The sequence below is a fragment of the Gekko japonicus genome, unplaced genomic scaffold (genome assembly GCF_001447785.1).
Source record: "Gekko japonicus isolate JY-2015 unplaced genomic scaffold, Gekko_japonicus_V1.1 scaffold2581, whole genome shotgun sequence".
Lineage (NCBI taxonomy): Eukaryota > Metazoa > Chordata > Lepidosauria > Squamata > Gekkonidae > Gekko > Gekko japonicus.
The window spans coordinates 96,923-122,797 of NW_015174352.1; the positions used below are offsets into that span (position 1 = coordinate 96,923).

A 25,875-nucleotide genomic window follows, 5' to 3' on the forward strand; every position below is an offset into this window, starting at 1 on the left:
ATTAATTATTTGGGCTTCCATATCCCAAATCCTCCTCCGCACCACCTGCAAAATAGCTGTTTCGCCGCAGTTATACAGAGAATCCAAGTCAATTCCCATAGTTTTGATTTTATGCACTATGGTTTGTGACCAGGTGGAAATATATGGATCTGCAAGAAGTTGAACAATAAGACTGTTGGGAGGGGAACTAAAGTGCAGATCTAACCAGTATTTGATAGTGGTGATCCACGCCCGTGATTCAATAAGATGAAAACCTAGCTCCGCACAGAGGGAAAAATAGGAAATGGAGTTCAGAAAACCTAGAATCCTGCGAAAGAAGGTAGAACTTATTAGTTCTTTTATTAAAATTTTGAATCCATATAGGTATCCCATACAGTAGACGGGAAATAACAGACGCCTGAAAAATCTGGAGAGCTGCCGGAACAAATTGATTACCTATTAAATTAAAAAAAACGGATTAAAGCTGCAGTCTTATTCCTAGCTAAACTAAGGGAATGATCTCTAGACCTTTTATATAGTTTAAAATGTGTAATAAAATCAAACGTTTTAATAAGATAGTCAAATAGCATACAAGTTTTTTTTCTCATTCTTCCTTTGTCCCCCACCTCCAACACATTTCGTGTAATCTTTCAAGATTTCACCAGGAGCAACTAGAATCAGTTCTCTCATGCCCCTGGAAGAGCCTCCAGGACACCACAGCAGCAACTTTAACTTAGGAAGCCGGTGTGGCATACTGGCTAGGGGAGTAAGGGGTGGTTTTGACAATCCTCAGTTGAAATCTTGTCTCTGCTGTGAATTCACTAGTTGGTTTCAAGGAAGTCTCTTTCAACTCCCCCACCACCACCACCACAAGGGAATGATAATGCAGGCCCACTTTAAAGGCCTGTTTTAAGGATTACAGAAAGGTAACGTGTGTCTGAAGTACCTGAAATACTTACGTTGTATAACAGTGGTGGTGGTGATCTTATAGGGTTTTTTTTTTTAAATCCCCGTGGGAATTTTTTATTTTGCATATACTACAAACGACAAAGAAATATAGGGGAGGGACTACAACTAGGGATAAAGAAAAGCAAACCACACTAGACTAAACCCCCAAGAGAAGGAGATCTTTTCACTGTTAGTAAATATGTTAGTACCATTAGTTTTATTATCACAATATACTTGTTGAGTTCTTATAACAATTCGCTTCTTGTATGTTATTTTGTTAGTTGTTATGAGAGAAGTCTCTGATCATCTTATTCTTTGCTTCAAAAGGCCATTTTCCAAGTCCTTCTGCCTTTGCTTCAGCTTTCTGTCTCTAAAATCGTATACCACTCTGGCAGGTCCTGCACCCTTTTCTGCCGCAGAATCCTCTTCCGTTCCTGAGGTAGCAGAGTCACTCGACTTCGATTCTCCCTCTTTAGACTCATCTGTCCTTTAAAGTTTTAATGGTTACATTTCCCATTGTCAGTTGAGTTGCTGATGTTCCTTTTAAAATGGCATCTCTGGTTTGTCTTCTTGAAAACTTGACCACTATTTCTCCAGGTAGGCTATTTTTTTAATATAGTTGGAGTAAGCCCTATAGGCTGTCTCCATTTTGTTTACCAGTTCATCCGCTGTTAAGCCTACTACTGGAGCGATGATCTCACTGAGCACCCTCTTCAAGTCTTCCCGATCCGTTTCAGGAACCCCCTGAAACCTGAGAATCATGTTAGCGTTTTCCATCTGAAACTGCAAGACTCGATTCTCTTGGCAATTCTGCATCATTTCCACCTCTCCCATCCTTTTCTTCAACTTCTTACTTCTGGTGTCAATCTCTTTAATTTTCTCGTTTGCCTGCTCCACTTTTTTCTCCATCTCGTTCAGCTGAAGCTGCTGTGCCACAAAGTTTTTATTAATCACAGTCAATTGCTGGTTAATACCATCGAGTTGTTCCATCACTGGCTTGAGCATATCTGCCAGGAGTTTGAGGACATCTGCTCCCTCTTCTGGTCTCGGACTCTGCCCACCCGGCTTCGTTTTAAACTTTCACTGCTGGGCTGCCATCTTTCCCGTTTTGTTTACAGTTTCTGCCGCTTCCCCACAACTTGGAAAACTCGCCAAACGGCTTCGCAATTCAGATAAGTCTCTCAAAACACGGGGGGGTCACTTTTCAAACTACTCCATTTTTATTCAGAACTCACTTTCATTGTTGGCCAATTTATCTGACCACGCTCGGTTTTACGCCATTCCGCTCGATCTCTGGCGCTTGTCCCGGTCAGTCCAGCTTATGCCCGAAGGCCACTCAGCAACTGGACCATCGGGGCAGAGGGGAGCCTCAATTCTCCAGCATTACGCCATCGAAGAGGCTACCCCTCAAAAGCCTTGGAGCCTATCGCAAAGGCTCCGCGGGGGTGTCACTTGAGGTGGCACCCCTCCAGGCCGCTGGTGTGCGATTCGCCCTCCTCCGTTGTGAGGTGAGCGTCCTCCATCGCTGTTCCGTCGACCGGAAGGCGTGATCTTCTACTTATGTGTGGGTGTTGTAATGGAACATGCCACATTAGGAGAGCAGTGTTTTCTTCTTCATTGCTGCATGTGTGATTGTATTTTTTGCTGCTGGGGGCTAATATGATAGTCCCATATTGTTATGGGTTGATTTGTTTATTGCCTTGTAATGCATATCGTTGCTTACACATTCTATGCATTGCTAAAGTGTGTTTTAGTATTGCATATCAATATGCATGTGGAGGCTAGGAGAAAAAACAAACGCTTGGGGAAAGCCTGTTTCCGCTTTCATTTTTTTCAGTGAAAAAATGGGGAGATTTTGGAGAGCACTGGGGGGGGGAAGTGAAATATTTTCTCACATGAGGAAAAGTTTTCCTAAAAAGCATTTCACTTGTTCCAAATTTATAACATTAAAAAGTCTGACTTTTTTATTCAATATTTTTTGAAGTAGGAGCATTTCCATCAGAAGTGGGGAGCGTTGTGTCCTTCAAGAACACTGCCTTCCCGACCAGCATTACCCCCTGTCTTTTCCAGGTTTCGTTTCAGTTTGTTTATTCTTAGCCAGGCAGCAATTTAGGATCTCTTTCTCAAGTATTGGACATAATTCCATTTTTTAGTAGAAAATGACAACATTTAAATTCCATAACTGTCAAATAGTACAATTTTATATACTAAGTTATAAATTATGTATTTCTTGTTGTTTAGCAAAAGAGTTGGGGTTTCATAAGACAGTATATTTGATATATGTTGATTTTTCCAAAATTTCTATTTGTTTTCAAAAAAAGAAGAAAAAAATTCCCAGTGCTTCCCAAATCTGTTCAAATTTTGCCTCTTTACATATAATTCATCTGATATACAGTATTATTAGTATTGCAATTTGTAAGTTGCGTAGTGTATATTTGGACAAGCATAGGTACGTAACACTGGGTTTGATCTTGGTGTCTGGCACAAGGAGTTTGTGGCGGTGGATTGTCCCCTCTTTCTACAGCAGTCCCCATTGACTCCCTAAAAGTCAGTGTGGAGGGTCAGAAACCCTCCTGGAGAAAATGTGGCACGGGGAGCTGCACTAAGGAGGGAAAGTAAGGGAACTTTGCTCCCTCCCCACAACATCCGTGCTAGAAGAGGACTTGCTCTATTAGTGCAAGGTAGAGGGAGAGTTGTTGTTGTTGTTCAGTTGCAAAGTCGAGTCCGACTCTTCGCGACCCCATGGACCAGCTCCCGCCAGGCCCTCCTGTCTTCCGCCGTCCTTTGAAGTTTGCTCAGTTTCATGTTCGAGAGGGAGAGTAATTGCACCCAATTCCCCTTCCTTACTGTAGCCCTTAAAAATCCACCTTTATTGCAGGCGATAAGATCCAACCCCTTGCTCTTGTTAGATAATCAGGCACATTAGTAACATTTTTCTCACTGGGGCATTGAAAGTCTTCTGATGGCTGTAAAAAACATCCCAGTGCAGTGCTCTTGATCTCACTTAATTTAGTCATGCTAAAATTGCTGCGGTGGCTCAAGTGGTTAAGATGCTGAACTGCAGGCTGTGGAAGGTCAGTAGTTCAGCAGTTCAAGACCCGGGTGCCGCAAGACGGGGTGAGCTCCTGTCTCTAGTTCCAGCTCCTGCCAACCTAGCAGTTCGAATGCAAGAAATTGCAAGTAGATAAATAGGTACCACTTCAGTGGGAAGGTAACAGCGTTCCATGCGCCTTGGTGTTTAGTCACATGACCACGGAAACGTCTTCGGACAGTGCTGGCTCTTCGGCTTTGAAACGGAGATGAGCACCGCAACCCTAGAGTTGGATTCGACTGGCTTTCGAGCAAGGGAACCTTTACCTAAAATTGAAATGAAAACAACAAAAGAGAATTGTAACTATGTTAATTGATTTAGATTTGGGGGCATTATCTACTGTACTCTGTATTCTAATATAATGTTGGTACTATAAGGTAAAAGGTGGAATTTGGTTTTATTAATGCCAGAGTTAGTTTGTTTGATTTTCTCTTGCATGAACTTCTGTGGCAAGCAATCTTAACAGTTTTGAATATTCAGAGATATTTCATGTGTTAAGCTGTATACATAGACCAGTGTTTGCTGCTGTGCATCTGACCACACAGTAACCATTCTCATTTGCTTACTACTTTTGCTCCTCTTGTGTAGACAGGTGAGAACTATATATACCACTGTACACAGTTTTGGACCTCCTGCTATCAAGTTGTTGATGTTCCACTCTTTCTTAATTTATGAATCTTATATGATATGTCGATTCTTAGACAGGTGTTTTTTTTAAGTGCAGCATGAGAATAAATTCCTATTTTCTGGCTGTTTTTGATAATACTTAACTCCTTGAAGAAAAACATAGTAGAGGCCAGTCTCCTCTAAGTCATGATACAAACTTGTTTCTTAAAATGTGCCGCAACTAAGGTGTGCCGGTGCTTATACTTAAGGCTGGAACAGTAAGTTGAACTGCTCTTTCAAAGATGAACAGGCAAGCAGCACTTAGAACTGCTCAGTATTTAGTGTCATTTTCAGAAGTTTGTGACAGAAGAGCAAAGGACATTAGGGCTCTGTGGGCTGTGTTGTCAGAGGGAGTTCATATGCTGTGTTTTTGGTCTGTGCTTGCAGAATGGAATCTTCATGTCTTTCCCACTACAGCTTATCATCCTTGCCCCACGAGTTGGAGGATTCCCCACCCAAAACAGTACTTGTCATAATGTGGACTCTGCAGTGGAAAGGGAGTTGGAAACCACCCCACCCTGGTAGTGGATGTGCCCTTCCACTGGCAGAAACTGAGTGTTGGCTCCAAGACATAACCTTTTTTCTGAAGAGCCAGTTTTGTTTTGTTTTTAGACATTGTAGAAAGGAGGGTTGGATTACATCCACTTCAGTTGGATCCCTGGGAAAGCCATAAAATCCAGCTGCTGGAGGACTGGCTCTGGATATGCTCAGTGGTGTTTTCTGTCTCCTAGGACTCTGAGTTTAGTAATGCTGATCAGATGGATCTGTATGACGATGTGCTAGCTGCCAGTTCCCAGCCTTCTGAAAGCTGTACCAGCAGTTCTGAGCCACCACCTGAAAGCCGTCAAGAACAATCTCCCAAGCCAAACAGCAAATCGCCTGCCATCCTGTACACCTACAGTGGACTGCGTAATAAGAGAGCTGCTGTTTATGTGGGCAGCTTTTCCTGGGTGAGTGTGTTCCTCGTTCAAGATAGGAAGTAAAGGGTACAGCAGATTTACTCTGTCCTGGAAGTTCTTGTTGCATACGTCTTACTTCTTACTGGTTTTGCAGCCAGAGTTATAAACAGCAATTCTTGTTGCATAAAGATGATCTAACTGCCACTTGCTTTTTATGTAGAACCACAGTTACCAATAGAGCAGTGATCCATGCCTGTATAATGGCTCAGGTAACTCGGTTAATGTTCACCAAAATAGACGTATGGTTGTCTGAGAATGCTTTACAGCAGAAATACTTTATTTGCATTATTTATTGTAAGCCACCATGAGTCTCTGTAGAAAAAGCCAGGTCCTGTCTTGAGGAAAGAGATCTAGACTGGCACAAAAAATCAGAAATATAAACCATGATGATTCCACAGAGAGTATAAAATATAGGTGTTTTTACAAATTTGCTGATAGTTAAAAATGTGCTGGAACCAGCAGTTGGACCCTTGTATTGGGATTCAAGGAGTGGGATCCTGTGAACTGTGAGTTCAACAAGCAGATCTTTCCCTTTCCAAAGCAGCCACTATGACCCTTAGAGGCTTAGTGTGGTTTGGGAACTGTTGTGGCCAAAACGTTTCACAGTATGGGAGGCTGCAAGAGGGGTAATTGTTCAAAATCACCCCCCCTTCCACCAGTAAAGCACTCACATCAATGGGAGCTTTACTGATGGAGTGATGATTTTGCTGCCGCGCCCCCCCCCCCACACACGTACTGTAGCCCTCTGTGCTGTACAGGTTTTATCTATGAGGATTCATCAGTGATGCTTTTTCCAGGATCATAGGGATTCTGTGGGAAAGGCAAGTCAGGGAAGAGTCACATCTGAAAGGACAGGGATTCAGCCCAGGGTCTGTACACTGTACTGATGGAAGTCAGGTAGTATAATTAACTAGGAAAAAGGCCTAGAAAGAGGCTGTGGGTTGTAGGCAGGTGCCCTGGCCTTGGACACTCAGTGTCAATTTGCTGTGGTAACCTCAGCAGGGTATAATGACACTGAGTCCGCCATTTTCTCCAGAGGAACTGATCTCTGCTACCTAAAGAACAGTTGTAATTTTGAGTGATCTCCAGCCCTCACCTGGAGATTGGCAACGATGGTTCCCCAGAAGGGAATAGTTGGTTTGGAGGGTGGAGTCTATGTCTTTGTACCTGTCCGAGGTCCCACGCCTCCTGAAACCTCACCCTCTCTAGGCTCCATCCCTCACATCTCCAGGAATTTCCCACCTGGAGTTGGCAACCCTGTCTCCTTCCCACCCAATCATCAACCTACCTTTCTTTCCCCCTCACTCTTCGGCTTTCCACCCCCACACACCTGCAGCCTCTCCCCTGCTCTGAAGCCCTGACTGCTACGTCACATTGGCTGTCAGACGGGGGCCACCTCAGCAGCATATAAGGATACAGAGCCCACCATTTTCTCCAGGGGAACTGATCTCTGCTGTCTGGAAAGCAGTTGTAATTCTGAGTGATCTCCAGCCCTCACCTGGAGATTGGACACATTTTACCTCAGAACAGCAAAACTGTTTAGAATGTTAGAGGCAAAAGCCAATCAAGTTACATATGCAAATGACCTCTGTGTTCCGAGGCAGAAGCCAATGAGGCTGCATATGCAAATAACCTCTGTGTTCTGACTGGCTGTGGGGGGAGAGAATTAGCAAAATGTTTAGAATGTTGGAGGCAGGACTCAGGCAAAGCAGCCAGTGGATAAGGAGACCCTCTGAATGACAGATCAGAGAGCGAACTGATTTTGGAGCGTGTGGAATGTTCTAGAGAAGTGCCACCACCATTCGACTTTTATTTATAAGGGAGATAGATACCTGAGGAAATCAAATTGTATGGAGTGGAGGGAAATAACTGCTTTTCTCTGTTCCTTTATCTAGCATTCATTTAGAAAGATCTCTGTTTCATGTACATCAGTTTAGAAGTGGTATGTTCTTGATTAAAGATATGCTATGTTTTTTGCCTCCTCCAGCTCATGGGAGCATATGTTCTAGATGGAGGTTAGATCATACATTCTTCACTAGATTGTAATGGTGACCATAAGGGAGTTTGAGAAGGGAGAGCTTTGGTGATCCTTTACTTCCATTACTAACATGCAGGGGTGGGAAACTGTGCAAATGGCTTCTGGTTATAACACGGTACTGTTACACTTGTTCATATGCAGTGGACAACTGACCAGCAGTTGACTCGAATAATCCGTTCGGTGGGTGTTTATGATGTGGTGGAACTCAAGTTTGCTGAGAACAGAGCCAATGGCCAGTCCAAAGGGTGAGTACTGTGAGGCTTCTTCATGAAAAAGGGCCAGTTTTGAGTGATTATTGTGGAAGTATGAAGAGTATGCTTGCTGATAGGGGACAGTGTGCTTGCTGATAGGGGATGCACATGGATATGCTTTTAAGATTGCCTAAAAGGTCACTTTAGTTGTCTAGTCTTAAATCCTGTCCAGGCTGAATGCCATCTTCTACGAAGTTTGACACATGATCCCAGAAGGAGATACATGTTGTCCAAATGCACAGTAGTTTAGTGAATTTGGAGAGAATACAAAGTATGAAGGCCTGCGTCACCATTTTTTCCCTGAGATACTTTTTAGGTCATGTTCATTAACAGATGTTCCTTTACATTCTTCAGTTGATTATCATTTGGCTGTCTGTACAGGTATGCAGAAGTTGTGGTTGCCTCTGAAAACTCTGTCCACAAACTTTTGGAGCTGCTACCAGGAAAAATACTCAATGGAGATAAGGTGGAGGTGAAGTTGGCTACCCGGCAGAACCTTGCACAGTTTGAAGCGCAGGCTCGAAAACGTAAGTTAGCTGAGGGTTTGAGGAATTGGGAAAATGGGAGGGGATTAGGGAGAGAATTTCTGAGAATCCTAGTATTACCAGACAAACAATTTAAGCTGCAGTTCTGTACCTGTGAATACTTAGAGTGTCTGTTTATTTTTTTCCAATTATATTGCTGCTGTGTCTTAGTAGAGCCTGACTAGTCTTTATGATCCTCTTAGGTTCTCATATAATATGATGATCCCTCATAGTTTCTTGCTTCTCCTTTTCCAAAATGAATGGGCTTAAACTCTTCAGACTGCTATTATAGCTAACACCCTCCATACCTATTAATAGCTTCTCTGTAGGTCTTCTCGAAAATTTGTACGTGCCTGAAGAGGTAAGGTGCCCAGTACTAGATGCAGTACTCCATCTGGGGTCTCACCATGGCCCTTGTTTAATGGCATTATATGCTCCTGTTTGTTGTGTTGATGACCCATGGAGTATTATGCTGTTGGAGGCACCATCTTTCTCATATGTACAAGAAAACTTTGATTATCTGACACCATTGTAGATCCTATGGTCATTAGTAGTAGAAGTATTGCATTCATTGTCTTGACCAGGTTTAAGATGTGTTGCTAACTCATACCACCACTGTGTTCTTGTGATAATTGCAGCTAACTTTAAAATCTCTGGCTTTATGGCCTCAGTAGCTGTAGCATCAGTTTTCTTTTACTGCCTCCAGGTTTTCTACAGTAATACCTGCAAATTGGTACTAGAAGTAATGTTCTTCTTAACTGGACTAACGTAACACTCATGTTATCTGTGGTAGGGGTATCATCAGCCAGTGTTGCTGAATCCTGAGATGAAGCAGAGCTGCTGTTTGCCCTGATGAAAGCTTTTCCCTGTGAAAAACTGCTTAAAGGGCTTATCTTGTCTTCACTAGGAGGTCGCGCTGGTGAATGGCAACGTCTGACAGTAACCATGGCACGTCACCATTTTTGACAAGGCCTTCGTAAATGACTTCTACCACTTTGTGATTCCTCGCCCAAAGGGCCTGAGAAATACAAAATTGTTGTTTTTAGTGATCATCTTTTTATTCTGCCTCTCCCTACCCTCAACATGGCTTACAATAAAACAAAAACCAGTATGATAAAGAATGCACATGTAACACTATGAAGTTCCATTTATTATCTCCTATTTATTACAGGGACAAGCTAAAGTGGTTACACACCAGTAATCGCAAAGTGAAGTATTAATATAATTCAGAAACTTATTTATTTTTGAACATGAATGTAAACTATTTACATTTTAAGAGTATCCTGGATTTGCTGTCACCAGTTCTTAAGTGATAGTGGTATAACAGATTTCTGCTGCCATGTTGTTGTGTGTCATTGGGTTGTGTGATCATGTATGTTTTTAAAAATACATGTCCCAGCTATATTTGCAGTTTAGTTTTTTCCCAGAATTATGCCAGGTAAGGGGCAAGATTGCAAAATATGCTCCCTAGTTCTGTTGTCTTTACATTCTCTTCAGAAATCTGTGACTTTTAAATTTTGTTTGACGTACTCTCTTTAGAATAAGGCTCTTAATAAAGCTTTGTACAAACCTCTCATTTTAAACTTTAAGCTTACTGTATATTAAAATTCCCACCTAGTCAAATTAAGATGACGCACAACTTTTAAAAAATCCTGGATTTAAAAATGGCTTTTACTCAGATATTGTAAATACTTGTAAATACTTCCTGTAATGCCCTTCCATATGATTGCCATCTTGGTTTGTGTTGAATAAAGTTGACTCTAAGTACAGTACTTTGGTCAGCATGGTTTTATTATTTCTGTGGGGACCATAATGCCTCATTGGGAAGAAAAGAAGTGAAATGTTTTCAAGCCACAGTGATTTCATCAGTACCAAGCAGCTGGCCCATGGACCGGCAGTAGATAGTATAAAGCACCCTTGTAATGCAACCCCCTACAGTTCTCTGTTGCCAAGTACTTATGAAAGTTATAGTTACTTACCCCCATATTTTCAGTGTTGTTTTTGTAAAAAGAATGTACGTATTGGAACTGTGCATTGTCTGCTGCAATTTAACTCTTTTAACAGCATTATTTGAAGAGTATGATGCTGTAGTAGTAGTATTACTTAAACTCTACTGACCAAGTGTTAGTATTTTTGGACAATTGTTTGGATAGGTTCAACATTCTTCATTCAGTTGATCTTATGCTATGTAGGAAGGGCAACAATTTTGTTTGCTATTTGGATAAGCAACTAAAATTTAAAATTATCAAGGCACCCCCTTTTTAATGGTCTCCTTACAATCCCCTGAGATGAGAGGAAGAGTATATGTGGGGTACTTTTGTTTTCAAGAGATTGCTTTGTAGTAGTAGATTACCTTTAGCAGGCTGTAAAAATAATTAGTTACTATAGAAAGTAATGCAGTGACTACTGCAAGCAGTATATACATATCTATATCTCTATAATGCAAACTTGTTTTTAAATATCGAAGTGTATCTTCATATAATGCAAGGTTATAAATACTATCATTTTAGACTTTTATACTTCACTTTCTGTCTGCTAAGGATGCTCTTGGAAGAACAATAAACTTGGTTGTGTACTTTATTTAAGCAGTACATTTCTTTAGATAATGGTTGTAATGGATAGTTCAGCATCCCTCCAGAATGATGTTATTTGTAACAATTTAGGATCACAGTGTTTAGATTTCCATGTGCTAGAAGCCTTATAATAGAAAAAGAATAGGAATCAGTGGTATTCCATTAATGTCATAAGAGAAAGCCATTCTGCATAATTGAGAACCAGTGTGGTATAGTGGTTAGAGTGCTGGACTGGAATGGTAGGAGACACAGGTTCAAATCTCCATTGCTATGGAGGGGCTTCCATGGTTGACCTTGGGCCAGTTATATACTGTCAGCCTGGCCTTCCTAAAGGTTATCATTAGGATAAAATGGCAGAAAGGAGAATACTGTAAGCTGTGTTGGGAATCCATTGGTGAGAATGGCAGGGTATAAAGTAAATAAAAGAGTGCTTTTACAGCAGAGAATTGTTTCTATTCAATAGCTTATGATAAAGCTTGAGACACTTTTCATTATTGTTCAAAAACTCGTTTACAAGCTTACCGTCTTTTTAGACACAACCTATAATATTAATTTATAGGTGAACTTTATTTTAAATTGGTCTAGACAAAGGCCCCAGTTCATTTCACATTAGTTGTGGGACAAATTATTTGAACTTGTTCCATAGGTTCAGTTTCATTAGCTTTAACTAACTTTTGCTGGATTGAACTCAAAGCTCTTATGAGCTTTAGATTCATGTATGTCTTTTGGGCTTTCAACCTAGACCTCTTCCATTCAGTCACTCCCTAAAAGGCAGTGCTGGAAGTTATTGTATATAACTGTACATGGGAAGATGTTTCTGCCGGCGTGCTGTTTAGTATTATAGTAGAACTAGAAGCATTTTTCCTTGTTTTTCCACCACAGTGTGACCACTCTTGAGGTCTTTAAACCCTTTGTTAGGGGTATATGTTGGCTTCACTTATTGAAAATCATCTGTTTTAGTTGCTATTGTATCTAGGAGTGAGTTGTTAAGTGTTCCCCTAATATTTATAATTAATCTTTAGACGACCTGTTAATCAGGCCACCTTTCTGGTTTGTCTTTTGGGTTCCTTTTGCGATTTCTTTATTCTTTAAACTAAATTCAACACACTTGTCTGTGATAGGATTTGGACTTTCTGGTTTTATCTTTTTGGGGTGTGTCCTTGACTTACCCTATGACTCATTTTTTTTTTTAAGTATTTTGTCTTTAAAAGTTAATGTTCTGCAATTGGTATTGTGAGTACCAATTTAACTGTGTAAGTTCTTTCTGGTTAAGCTTTTTTACATAGAAAGGAATATTACATTCTTATTTATGTTTACTGTGTCGTCACATAGTTGTTCACATTATACTGTAGATAAACCTTGCCTCAGCTAAGAATGGGCCAAGTGACCTTAGGGGCTGAGAGGTTTTACCTCCTCTGTCCACAGAATGACGATCATGTTGGCCTCTCTCACAGAAGTACTGTCAGGACAGCTGAGAATGTTTGCATGTGTGTGTGTGCCTTGGATAGTCAGTTTAAAATCACTGCCAATTATACTCTGTAAACTAATCTTAACATTTAAATCCTCAAGGATACCAAGTATGTAAATGATGGGAAATGGCTCCCCTCATGCCGCTTCTATGCTGATGCTGAAAATTATTTCATGTAACATACTGTGATCTTGGATGATATTGAGCAATCCGTTCACATTGTAGCTACTTCCACCAGGTAGCCTGCAGCACTAATTTCCAGTGATGTCTGGAAGGTAACTAGATCTTTCTTGATGTTTACCCAAGTCAGGTCCAAGACCGTGTGCGAGCATCCTTTTCGCACAGTGTGAGAGATGGGAGTTCCCTTCTTTGGGCAAACGTTGAGGTTGTGTGTGAGTTTGGGAAGTGGGGGATGTTGTGTCAGGAAACTGGCTGGCTCTCCCGTGCCTCCCCAACCTCTTCAGTGTTCCGTGCTTTTCCTCTTCTGTGATGTCTGACAGGCGTGCCTCCGAGGGCTCACTCCAGGGATTCCTCAGACTCAGTAGATGGCCGAGCCACTCCAACAGAGAATGCAGTGCCACCACCACGCATTGAGAAGCCTCCTTCTGTTTTGCCTTTCTTCAACCGCCCTCCTTCTGCTCTCCCTCTCATGGGGATACCACCTCCACCAATACCGCCACCTCCACCACTTTCCTCAAGTTTTGGGGTCCCACCTCCCCCACCAGGCATCCACTACCAACACCTAATGCCCCCTCCTCCTCGACTCCCCCCCCACCTAACTGTGCCACCTCCGGGGGCAGTGCCACCTGCTCTGCACCTCAACCCAGCCTTCTTCCCCCCACCCAATGCGGCAATGGGCCCTCCACCAGATGCCTACAGTAAGGCCTCAGCTCCATATAACCACAGCAGGTGAGCATAAGTCTATACTTGGGGGTTTGAGAAGAACTACTTGAAAGGGGGCGATGTGAATCCTATTCATATCTCTTGGTTAGTGAGGCTTCGGTCCTAATTCACAAAAGGGGCCTTGTCTACTTGATTGTGTACCAAAACTTGTGTTTCACTGGCGGCTGGGCATTGAAAGAATGACCAGTGTGCTACAGATGCCTGCATGCCACTCATTGGTGGCCTTTCTCATTAAAATATAGTAGGGAAGCACTGTCAGCTTGAGTCATAGCCCTTAGTAAACTGTTTGACACCTACTTTGGGCAGGAGGAGAACTTGGCTAGCTGTGTAGTGGTTATTTTTTTTCTAAATCCTCAAATTGCTACGTATGTAAACAGGAAACTTTGTTATAGTGCTGCCTGTATGTATTAGCTTTCTGCATCGGAGTAATGAACATGTGTATGTATGTCCTGCAGCCGAGAATTAGGCCCATTGCCACCCCCTGTCAGTGAAGCTGAATTTGAAGAAATCATGAACCGGAACCGAGCAATTTCCAGCAGTGCCATTTCCAAAGCTGTGTCTGGTGCCAGTGCAGGTAAACCGCAGCGGGTTGCTGCCACCTTCTTCTGTTCTTAACCATTGTCTTTAGCCTGATCACTCTGCTTTTGCTCTCTTCTGTCACAGGGGATTTTAGTGATGCCATTGAGACTCTGCTGACAGCCATCGTTGTGATCAAACAGTCCCGTGTTGCAAATGATGAGCGCTGCAGAGTCCTTGTCTCTTCACTTAAGGATTGTCTCCATGGCATTGAAGCCAAGTCCTACAGCATGGGGAGCAGCAGCAGCAGCAGCAGTTCCTCCAGGTAAAGCTTCACTAGGTAGGATTGTTGCAGTAATCAATAGGATTTATTTTCCAGCATCAAGGAATAGTCTGGTTCCCTTCCTAGGTTATGTACAGCCAGGTAGAAATATGTGCTTGTTCAAAGGAAGACTCATGTGTATGTTTTAGTGGTATTTCTTCAGAAACCCAGATGTCTGATTTATCTTCCAGAAAAAGGCACCGGTCTCGGGATAGGTCACCCAGTCGATCCCGTGAAAGCAGCAGGAGGCACCGAGATGCAATCCATAATGAAGATCGTCATGAGGACTATTTTCAGGAAAGAAGCCGGGAGCATGAGAGACACAGAGACAGGGACAGAGAAAGAGACCGGCATCACTGAGATATGAGAAATCTTTCCAGGGTGTGTGTTGGGTCACTGGGAGGCCAGTTTTCCTCTCTGCTCCTGTCAGACTCCACTATGTTTTGCAGAAACAGTAAAATAAAATAAAAACATGCAGGTCTGCTCAGTTTGCACAGTTGCAGTCACAGGATTTAACAACACTTAACTGGACCATCTTCCCAAATAAAACATGAGTCCAGTAGCACTTTAGAGACTAATTTATTGTGGCATAAGCTTTTGTGAGCTGTGACTCATGTAAGCTTCTGTGCAAATAAATTTTGTTAATCTCTAGGTCTCTAAAGGAGCACAGCCAGGATAAGGCTATTAGTATGTATTTATGCATCTTTTGATTTCTTTTTTCCCCATACAAGGCCTTATGTGTAGCATTTGGCAATGCTGCCACAATTAGGTGAACTTAGTATGTTTAACCTAACTCAGCCTCTCCTTTTTTAATGTTATCATCTAATGCTGTTTATTTTTAAATCATACCTTATTTTTTTTTAAAAATAAATATTTTATTTAATCATATAATATTACAATATTTCACTAGAACAAGCATTCAAGTATACAGAATTGAAATATTGAACAGTATAATAAGGTTACAGACCATCAGTAGAGTTGAGTGTGAACAACTAAACACATTAAAATTTGAAATACAAATGCAGGGCTGAGAAGTTTGTTGAACAACACAGATTTACACTGGCAGTGGAACAGTGTGTTGGCTTTTACTTAAAACATAGCAATCATTTGAGAGATCAGACCAACACCTGAGCATTAGACGTTGCCATTTCTTTAGGAGACTGGATTGGCCTGAGGTATCACTAAATCTATCCAGATTATATGTAATTTTATCCAGGATGGAGAAATCCCATAACTTCAAGTGCCATTCTTGCAGCGATGGAATTGATGCAGACTTCCAATGAGAAGCAATAAGACATATAGCTGTGATTAACATGATCATAATTAGTTCTTGTTTTGCTTTGGAGATTTTGCAATTTCCCCACAGATTAGGAAGAATTAATTCCGGGGATGGGGGAATGAAATGACCAGTGACTATATGGATTTTGTTTTGAATTTGAGTCCAAAATGTACCTATCAGTTTACAGGACCACCAACCATGGTAAAAAGTCCCCTGTTCCCCACATTGTCTCCAGCAGGTTGGTGGCATCGTGGGGTTTGACTGGGCTAGTTGTGCAGGGGTTGGGTACCTAACGCAGCCTCTTAAGAGGGGCTTATGTTGTGCTCAGTTCACCGCCTACTGTCGTCACCTATGGTGCTCCTCCAGCTTGCCCATACACTATTCCTGTGTACCTGTCTGGAGCTAGAAGCTGCAGTGTGCATATAGCCTTATGTTTTCAAAACCAGACACAGTTATTTGTGTTCATTTAACCTTGCCCTGTTACTGCTTTTGGACACCTGGGTCTGTTTGTTTGCTGACATCACCAGATCAAACTCTTGTTAGCACGGCACAGCTTTGTAAAAAAAAACTTTGTGCAGAAACTGGTTTAATCCTTCCTTGGTGAAATGCATGCCTCTTAAGTCAGCAGCTTTGTCAATATGAAATTTGGGTGAAATCATCTGCAAAGTGTGTGTTTGACACAGTGAAGTTTAGCTACAGTGCCTAGCTGTGACTTTCCAAATCCAAACTCTGTCTTGGGTGGCCTTTCCATTGTCTTAGGTTCCAATTATGCTATTTTCTAGTTCAGCATATAAACCACACACAACTCTTTTGATTCCCTGTAAGTAGCATTCTGGAGTAAGCTTGCAAAATTAATAAAGCTCATATGTCCTTTCAAGACAGCCTCCAGTCTGCTGATTGACTATCTTATATGACTGGAAAAGCAGTGTTGTGGGTTTTTTTCATTGTGAATTGACGGTCTCAAGTAGAATAGAAACTTCAGAAATGAAGAAAATTTAGTTGTGCTGCTTTTCCTGCTTAAGATCTGCAGTTGAGAGAATTTGACTTGAGAACTACTGTGATTTGATGGACAGGGTGTTGAGTCCCAGTGTGGCTCAGCCATGAGCTTCTTAACCTCGGGCAAGCATCTAAAGTCAGTTCCATTTTCTGCAGGGAAATAAGTTACTTCCTCACAGGCTGGTTGTCAAGAACGAATGTGCAAAATTCTTAATTGAAGTGCTTTAGCAACTGTGAATAATGCCCCTCATTTTGTTCTGTCTCTTTCAGGAGCATGGGAGGAATTCAGTGTTTTATGGACTCATATTTCCTGTCCTTAATCAAGACTAAAGGATGGATGCTTCTCCACGCTCTCCTTCCCACTTCCCATTGACCCTTCTGGACCCCTTGGAAAGAGACTTTACCTGCAGAACTCCATCTGGCGCACAGTGGCACAGGGATCTGAGCTCTGCCAGTGTGAGTCGTGTGCTGCTGCTTCATGGAGAAACACTGAATGACTTGGAGTTTGGAAGGGGTTGTCTGAGCCACTGTGACTAGGGGCCACTTCAGTCCATGGATTCTTGGACCCAAAGAGAATGGTGCTTTCCACAGAGGTTTACCCACCTCTTTCCTTTCCATGGCTTTCTAGGAGCACCTGGGGAGGAACCCATCCAGCTTGTCTCCTGTAGGAAGAACTGTCGCTTCAGTACAGCACAGGATGTCTGACTGTAGTCTCACTGAAGCTTGTGTCCACAGTCCACAATGCATTGCCTTCTCAAGCATCCAGTCTCCTAAAGTCTCATCCTTTCCCCAAAACAGCTTCAGTTTTGCTTCTCTAGCACCATCGTACACAGCTTAGAAAACAGTATATTTTTTTTAATGGGAGGGCAGGCTGGCTATTGCTTCCAATTACCCTTCTTTTGTATCTCTTCTCTCTGTGTTACTCCCTGTCCTGAAAGCCGCCATCTCCGTTCTGCCTGTCTTTTTCTGGACAGGCCTGTGTTGGTCATCCTGCTCCAATAGGGAGTCTCCCTTAAGAAACTGTTCTGGCTCTGGGTACTCTTTCCACAGGTGATACATATTTGCTTACAGCTTCCTTGCTTTGATTCATGCAAATACCTGCTTCAGTTGTAGCTTCTTGCATAAACCTTTGCTTCCGGGGCAGCCCTCCTAGAGTGCCACCTTCCTTCTTGTAGAGGGAGTGTTGTAGGCAGAAGACTGACTGATGTAGTGCATGGAGTTGGGAGCAAGTCAGACTGAGGCTAGCTCAGAGGGATGGGATGCAGCACACCCTGAGCGCATTGTTAAGTTCCATGTGATGTATGTGTTGATTTAAGGTCCAGGAGTTCCCTTGCTCTGAGCCCAATTTAAACAGAGCTCACTTGAGAATGATTCGCTTATGAGTTTGCTTCAGATGGCACCAGCTTTGCTGATCTGAGACATACTGTTCTAGGGGAAATGCTTGGAGGCCGTGGAAAGCTGCTGCTTGTTCACACCATGTGTAACTGCTGTGTAAACAAAAGTAAGGCTTCTGGAGGTTCTCAGTCTTTAAGCTGGCAGCCCCTTCAGGCCAGTAGCGTCAAAATCTGCTTAGGAACGTTATGGGACAGGTGTGGCTGTAGAACTCTAGGTTAATCTGTTATCTTTGAGATGTAACCCTTTGGAGTACAGGTTTTGGTGCTCCGACCCAGTTTGAGTGCTCCAGTTTCTTAAAAACAAGATAACACTCTTCATCTTGGAATATATAGTCTCCAGCACCTGGATCTCTGTAATCAGGCCAAGTGTCTGTTGCATTCATGAACACTTGATGTGACTGACCAGCTGCATGGTGAAGCTCCCCCTTGCTGGAGGATCCTGTCTGGTCCCACCAAGACAGTTGTGAGGCCTAAAGAGGATGAACGATGTCTGGGAAAGGATGTCGCCGTATGACGCTGCACCTCCCTTTTGTACTGTTGGTCAGAGAGGTCTCAGCTCTAAATGTTGGTGTTTTTTTTTTTAAATGAAAACAAAGTTATGTAAACTAAAATGGGGTAATGGCTTAAACTGTAAAGTATCAAATATAAAACATTTGATTGGAAGAGTTGTTTTTTACATAATAGGACAATTTTAGTTTGTTTTGAAATAATGGAAGTAAAATGGAGAAAAGAAAGAAACCAATGACAGAAAAATAGCATTGGCTCCCCTCTACTCACCCACCCTGTTCTTCGTGATTTGATTTGTTTGTCTTTTTCTGATAGGTTGGAAATTGTGTAATAAACTTGATGATATTGTCAATCTTTTATACTGCATTGTATGGTTTCTTTTTTCCTTTTGTAACATTTTAAACAAGTGGGGAAGGGGTGTTGCTGTTTTATGAAATCTCTCCACTAAATAAGATGGGGGGGAGAGGGGTATGTAGACCAGAAAGGCAAAGAATGGATAGATAAGGAAGATGTTTCTACAACACAGATTCTAAGTTTTGGCTGGCTGATAGCCCTTGTACAACCATGGCTTTTATGTAATGCTAGTTCACAACCTCTTTGTGTACACGAATTAAAATGCCTTTTAAAAAGCTTTAAACATCTATTTCATCATTGTATTTTACAAGCGACATTTCAGACTGTATATCTGAAATGATCTGACATAGAAGTAGCATGACCACGAGCAGTGGCTTTGGGTTTTTTTAAAAGCAGAGTTAACTCTGTTGTGGGTTTAAGGAGTTGTTGATTTGTGCTTGGAGGAGGATTTGGGAATGAGGTTTGTCTTTGCTGTGACTTCATCAGCCTAGACTTTTATATCATGTAGACCCAGTTCTTTGGAAGAAACTGATAAATTGCTTAGTTTGGATGGCTGAATTCTTAAAGGACATGAAAGTTGTTATTACCTAGTAGTCTCTGAAAGTGTAATATGCTTCATTGCAAAGTTACCCAGTGTATGGTGCAACATACTTTTCTTCCTTTCTCACAATACAAGAACTCCTGGGCACTCAATGAAATTGCTGAGCAGTCAGGTTAGAACAGATAAAAGGAAGTACTTCTTCACCCAAAGAATGATTAACACATGGAATTCACTGCCACAGGAGGTGGTGGCAGCTACAAGCATGGACAGCTTAAAGAGGGGAATTAGAGAAATATATAGAGCAGATGTCCATCAGTGGCTATTAACCACAAGGTATAGGTAGGAACTCTCAGGCTGGGGCAAGTGATGCTCTGTATTCTTGGTGCTTGGGGGGGGGCAACAGTGGGAGGGCTTCTAGTGTACTGGCCCCACTGCTGGACCTTCTGATGGCACCTAGTATTTTTGGCCACTGTGTGACAGAGTGTTGGACTAGTTGGGCCATTGGCCTGATCCAACATTGGCTTCTCTTATGTTCTTATGTAGGTGTCACTATATCCCCACCCGAATAAATTTCTAGGATTGATTTTGGAAAAATCAGGTTCTACAATGGCAACCATTGGAGGGGCTATAGCTCAGTGGTTAGACATGTTTTGCTACGTACCTGGCTTTAACCAGTGAATCTTAGGGTCTAGGAAAGATGCCAGTTTCAGTTAATACAGACCATACTGAACTAGGGTCTCTAAGGAGCTTATAATGTGGTCGACACAGAAACCTCCATGGAGTGGAAATGGCAGGTGTCGTAAAATGAGATACAACTACTTAAAACATCTTGAAGCAACACCGAGTACCTTGAGTGCAGCCTAGAGTGTCAAGGCAAGAACACTAATGGAAACCAAAGGAGGAACAAGCCAGAGTCGGGTGCAGTCGGAGTTCTGGCTGAGGCCAGGTATTTATTTTGTAAAGTTTGGGGGTTTTGCATCCTTATTTGTGAAAGCAGTTTTGTCAGAGCCAATAATGATAAATCTCTTTGTTCTTGTGGTAAATGCCAACTCTTCCAGTAAGAAGCTGCAACACATGAAAGTGGCGTGCTAGACTGGCAGTGCAATCCTGGGCAGAACTGATTTCAGTGGGTTTAGGCTTACTATTGCACTGTAGTTGTGGATAATATTCCCCAAATTAAGTTAGGAATTGGCATTTAGTGAGTTACCTACTTCACCTTTTGAGATTAATCCACCTCAATAGTCATCCTTTTGCTTCTGCTTTATCCCACCGAGCTGGTTAATGTCTTTAAACTGATGGTCCCAAGAGGGTGGCAGTAAAGGCCTTTGAGATGAATTGGCTTAATTGTTTTGTTACGTTTATTTGCCTCTGTCTCCTTCGTTTTTCATATCTGTACTTAGTATTCATGATCTTTTAAATGTGGTCACTTACCCTTTGCTGTATCATGCACTATTCTCACCTCCACCCTTCTCACAAATATTTGTATGTGATGGGAGATCCTAAACCATCATGAAAATGGAAAAATCTAATGACATGTTAAAGACCGAAAGATGAATTGTGGCCCTGGCATCAGTTCTCATGGACTAGAACAGGTGTCATCGGATGAGGTATTTATTTATTTATTTATTAAACTAATTAATTAAATTAATTGAATTTGTATCCCACCCTTCCAACATGGAAGTATAAATCCAGCTATAGTGATTACTCCACATTTATTTAGTAGACCGTGATTTGGGGGGGGGCAGTAAAAAAAATCAGGAAATCCACATTCAGAGGACAGTAAGCATACTTATCTGTCTGTGGGGTGGGAGAAGTGTTATTCTCCAATGTACAAACCAATATTTTCCTGCGTACTTAGGTAACTGTTCTGTTGAGATTTCTGCCTGGGGGAGGGGGGGCACTGTTCCCAAAGCTTCAATGTTTCTCAGCCTCTGTTTTGAAGAGCACAGCAGTGGACAGGAGGGAAGATTGTTCTGTGAGTGCTGCTGGAGTCTAGGATCTGATCTTTAGTTATTAATAGTTCAAGGTGCCTAGACAAGAGCCTTGATGGATAGTGGGTGGTAGAATTATTCTGTCCCAGTGTGTGGGGAAGATGCCTATTGAAACGCACATCCAAACCACACTTATTAAGACCTCCTTTTGGGGAAAATCTCTGGATATCACAGGTTGGGTCCAGATTGAATTTTCTATCAGAACAGAACTTTCCCTGCTTCCACCTCTTCTTGCAGCCCTCTGATGTCCATGAAATGCTGCTCCTGGGGGATAGGGGACCCTGACAATTGTCAGGTGGTGTCCGCTGTGGGATCGGGGAATGGGTGGAAATTGCCAGTTTAGTCTGGATCTGGTCCATCGTTGTATGAATGATGTTTATTTGGCCTCCTTAAAGGTCCTGTTGTGAAGGGGTTAATGGATTCCCCAGTGTTGAGTGAAACATGTCGTTTGAGAATGTAGCCTAGGCAAACCTGGCTCCTGTGGGTGGAGCTTAGTGCTGAGGGCGTGGATCTACTGGGTTGCTAGGCACCCATTATGACCTTGAGGGTCGGGATAGTTCTGAAGTGGGACCAGCTGGCAGGTCCGAAGAGCGGCGGCTGTTCAGACTCCCTGTTTCTACCATGGCTTCACTGGAATTTGGCCTTGTCAATGCTGCCAACAGATACCTGACTGCAGAACCTTTTCGTTTCCAGGTGACAGCCACAGGCTTGCAGCTGAAGCCCCGCCAGGTGTGGATTCTTCAGTTTATGGCCCCACAGGGAGCTGGGGCCGCTGGCCCAGGAGAAGGAGCTGGCCAGAAACTCCACCTGCTCAGTGCCCTGAAGCGCTACTTGGCAGCCGACGCTAATGGCAAAGTCACGTGTGATCAGGACCACCCAGGGCCTCAGACCATCTTCCTCCTGCAACAGTATCCAGATGGCAAGGTGCGGTCATGCACAACTGTCATATCCCCAGCTGTATCGCAGTAGTTGCCGCGTCCAGAAGGAGGGTGGATTTGGGTGGTGGTAAAATGTCCCTTAGGTAGAACGTGATACTTTCCACTTGCAGACATTAAACCTCTGAATGCCAGTGCTGGGAGGCAACCCCAGGGAGGCCCTCTGCGCACTGTTTGGACACCCAGGGCAACTGGTTGGCATCTGCCTGGAGCAGGAGGCTGGCCGAGATGGACCCTCACTGGTCTGATCCAACAGAGCACCCCTTATGTCCCTCCCACGGCTACTTTCTTGTCTAATGGTGTACATGTTTTGTCTTCCTCTATTGGTTTCTGTTCAAGAGTCAACTGAGAGTGCTGAGTTTGAGAATTATTGTTGAGGGGCCAGAATGTCTTTGGCAAGCCCCTTATACTAGTGACTGGACTCCAGGAGTTGTGGCCAGGAGGCAATTTCCCATGCTCCCAGCTTGATGCTGTAATGTGCAACTTAGAGTGTGTAAAGCATACCAGGATTAAGTAGGTTCTTTTGGTCTTACAACTTTCTTGTGTTCTACTCGAGAAGCCACTGCGATGGTCTGCAAAGCCTGACTTGGCCCCTGCTGGCCAAGCAGACTGGTAGTCGACTACTGTGGTTTAGTGGGACATGGACGAGCTCAAACGATTCACCGTAGGCCCTGCTTGCCAGGATGTACCGTAGGTCAGTGTTTTTCATCTGGGGGTACACATACCACTGGTGGGATGCAGAAGCAGTCTAGGTGGGACATAGGGTTTTCATAACAATTATTAAGAATTCACTCTCCTTCAGTCCTCATGTCTACCTACTAATGTGATGTACTGTCTCCTGCCGGCCCTACTTGCCACAGATTATCCATCTATGACCTTTTGGCATGGTAATGATACTGACAGAATACCCGTAAACATGTACCTTTCTTTCATAGGAGAAATAGTCTTTTCCCCCAGTCGTGGTGGGACCCATGTTTTTTTGATAGAGTGATGGCATGAAAGGTTGAGAACCACTCCCCTAGTCTAGTGACCTTGTCACTCTTTTCTTTATGGTCCTGGAACCAACGGGATAAACGTGACATGATAGGAAAGATGCAGTCCTAGCAGCTATATAGGCATGAGGAGGTAGTTGGTGATGTGGTGATTATAAAACCAGTGGGCACCAGAGCAGTTTCGCCTTCATTTTTAATGAGAACGTTCCTGTTCTTCCTGTTTTGGGTGTCTCTCCTTCCTGTCAGGTGTCTCTGCAGAATGAGCAGTCTAAGCGCTACCTGGGTGGGGCAGAGGAAAACGTCACCTGCTTTGCTCAGGCTGCCACCGAAACGGAAAAGTGGACCCTGCACCTGGCAGTGCACCCCAATGTCGCCATGTACAGCCCCAACAGGAAGCGCTATGTGCGCTGTGATGAGAAAGCTGGGGCACTGCGCTGTGACCGTGACATGCCCTGGGGCGCTGAATCAGTCATCACTGTCTACTATGATTTCAAAGGTGGGTGTAGGAATTTCCCCACCTTTCTTCCTTTGCATAGGATGTCACGGGTGAGTTCAAGATCATGCTCATGCCATCAAATCCTGTTCTAAGAAATGCATGACTGAAAACTCAGAAACATGCATGCAGCAGGTAGAGAGGACTTAACTAAGGTCATAAGCAACCCTGTTTCCTTTCCAGCTGAGAGCTGAAAGGCATCTGAGGCAAAACATGCTGCATTTCACAGAAGTCTATTTAAAACGGAAATAGTCAATACATCTCAGAAAAATTAATGTAAAGGCCTCAGTCCAACTAACACAAATCAGTGCTATATCCTGTTGATAACAAGATACCTGGTGATTTTAAGTGGATTTGGGTCAACTTCTAATAGTAGCAGCTTTACTGCTCGGCTCTGGTCTGCCAAACTTGAATGCTCATAGTTTCCATTCATTGCTGCTCTTCCCAAATGGTTTGCTGCATATTAAATATGCATTTTCCACTATTTGCTGCATGTAGTACACCCAACCATCATCAAGATTGTGCTTCAGTTCCAAAGAAGTCATATTTCCCTAGGCCTCAACCTGCTTTATTTATCTCTACAGGAAAAGGTAAGTGGATAGCAAATGCAAGAGCTTGTTTTCTGAGTGACAAGATGGGTCACGGACAATTCTTGGATTTTGTGTGTGTGACTATAAGAGGAGAAGTTTCTTAATGAAGTTTTGCTTCAGGGGAAGGAGAAAGGTAGTGAGAGCACCTTGCTGGTTTCCAGCACTTAAAAAAAAAAGTCTGGATTAGTGCAATGGAAAATTACGTTATTGCAACTTGACAAAACTTGAGTGAGTTTCACCTAATTGCTTAAATATACATGAGACATGCTTTGACTGTACAGAAAGCCCTCTTCGGTAGTTAAGCAGGTAATCTGGTTTCAGAGATGGTTGACAGACTAGTCCTCCTCCTGTTGCTCTCTCCACACACCGCAGTTAGTGACAAACCATTTTCAGGAGGAGTGTTGGTTCTTTGAGCCGTACTGGCTAAAATCCAGACTTCCAGAGAAGTGTATAGCCAAGATTATTGTGATAGATGTGTGCATGGGGGGGAGGGGCAATGGTCCAGCAACTGCCCTGTCATCACAAGTCAGTGAAGCTCCCCCCACTTTCATGTGCCCAGTTGGATCCACAGGTGATATCTGTGCTAGCAGAATGGCACTTCTGTTGGTGGGAGGGGGCCGTGTTTGCTAATTCCTCCCCATCCTGCAGGCCTTCTCTCGTTCTCCTGCACTGTTTGTGAGGGCCCCCTGTCTCCCAGGAACAGAATTTAAGGGGGCTCAGGAGAAGTGGGGAGGCAGGAAACTCCTGCTCTGCTCCTCCTGCTCTACTTAGATTCAGTTTATTGTGTGGCAAAGGGTATTTAACCACCTTTATTGCATTAACATTCACGTAAGCCTTTGAAATAAATAATTATGGACTTCTGTCTTTTCCCCCACTGCAATGTCCTTCCACTTAAAGAACCTTTTCATTACTCTAAAAAAAGAAAGCATAAAGCTTTTTTTCTGGACCCACAGCACAGATCTTTTTAACCTTTAGTTAAAAAGGAAAAAAGCCAACAGGCCTTTCCTTTGCAGGGTCTGCATTTCAGATATTTCTCATCCAAAACAGTGCCTGAAATTTGCTTATGGACTGGAAATACCCAAAATGAAGAAAGGCATGCCTGAAATTTTCAGAGTTGGGGGATTACCGTATTTTTCGGACCATAAGACGCACCTGACCTTAAGACGCACCTAGTTTTTAAAGGAGGAAAACGGGGGAAAAAATATTCTGAACCTTCGGTCCATAAGACGCACTCACTTTTCCTCCCACTTTTTTTGGAAGAAAAAGTGCGTCTTATGGTCCAAAAAATACGGTATTTCTGCTGGTTTCAATGAGCGGTACACCTGCCATCTGGACTTCAGAGGGCGACAGGCCTGGCTTCTAGGACTGGAGGTCAGGTCTACAGCCCATTAAAAGCTGTGGAAGTAGAGCTGGTCAGTGCTCCCAGACCTGAAATAATTTCCTAAAATAGATTTTCTAGATGGTACCAGTACTCACAATATTTCAGGAAAATGATAATCTTGCCCTTTCTGAAATAATGAAACAAAGTTAAAATTCAGTTTTTGAAGCACGCACCTATGTGAGCG

The 25,875-nt window shown here is 42.9% G+C and overlaps 2 protein-coding genes across 2 annotated transcripts in view; both read left to right on the plus strand.

Annotated features, from left to right (window-relative positions):
- Positions 1-18,962, plus strand: part of CPSF7 (cleavage and polyadenylation specific factor 7) — a 24,344-nt gene extending 5,382 nt beyond the window's left edge. The window contains exons 2-9 of the mRNA XM_015424312.1: positions 5,416-5,634; positions 7,823-7,926; positions 8,314-8,459; positions 12,998-13,406; positions 13,856-13,974; positions 14,064-14,241; positions 14,430-14,619; positions 16,784-18,962. Of these exons, the coding sequence (XP_015279798.1) occupies positions 5,416-5,634; positions 7,823-7,926; positions 8,314-8,459; positions 12,998-13,406; positions 13,856-13,974; positions 14,064-14,241; positions 14,430-14,598 (1,344 nt within the window). The 3' untranslated portion in view covers positions 14,599-14,619; positions 16,784-18,962. The remainder of the gene's footprint in view (positions 1-5,415; positions 5,635-7,822; positions 7,927-8,313; positions 8,460-12,997; positions 13,407-13,855; positions 13,975-14,063; positions 14,242-14,429; positions 14,620-16,783) is intronic.
- A 2,959-nt stretch (positions 18,963-21,921) lies between these two features.
- The window catches only part of LOC107121401 (fascin-like), a 46,172-nt gene continuing 42,218 nt past the window's right edge, over positions 21,922-25,875 (plus strand). The window contains exons 1-2 of the mRNA XM_015424313.1: positions 21,922-22,224; positions 23,474-23,723. Of these exons, the coding sequence (XP_015279799.1) occupies positions 21,922-22,224; positions 23,474-23,723 (553 nt within the window). The remainder of the gene's footprint in view (positions 22,225-23,473; positions 23,724-25,875) is intronic.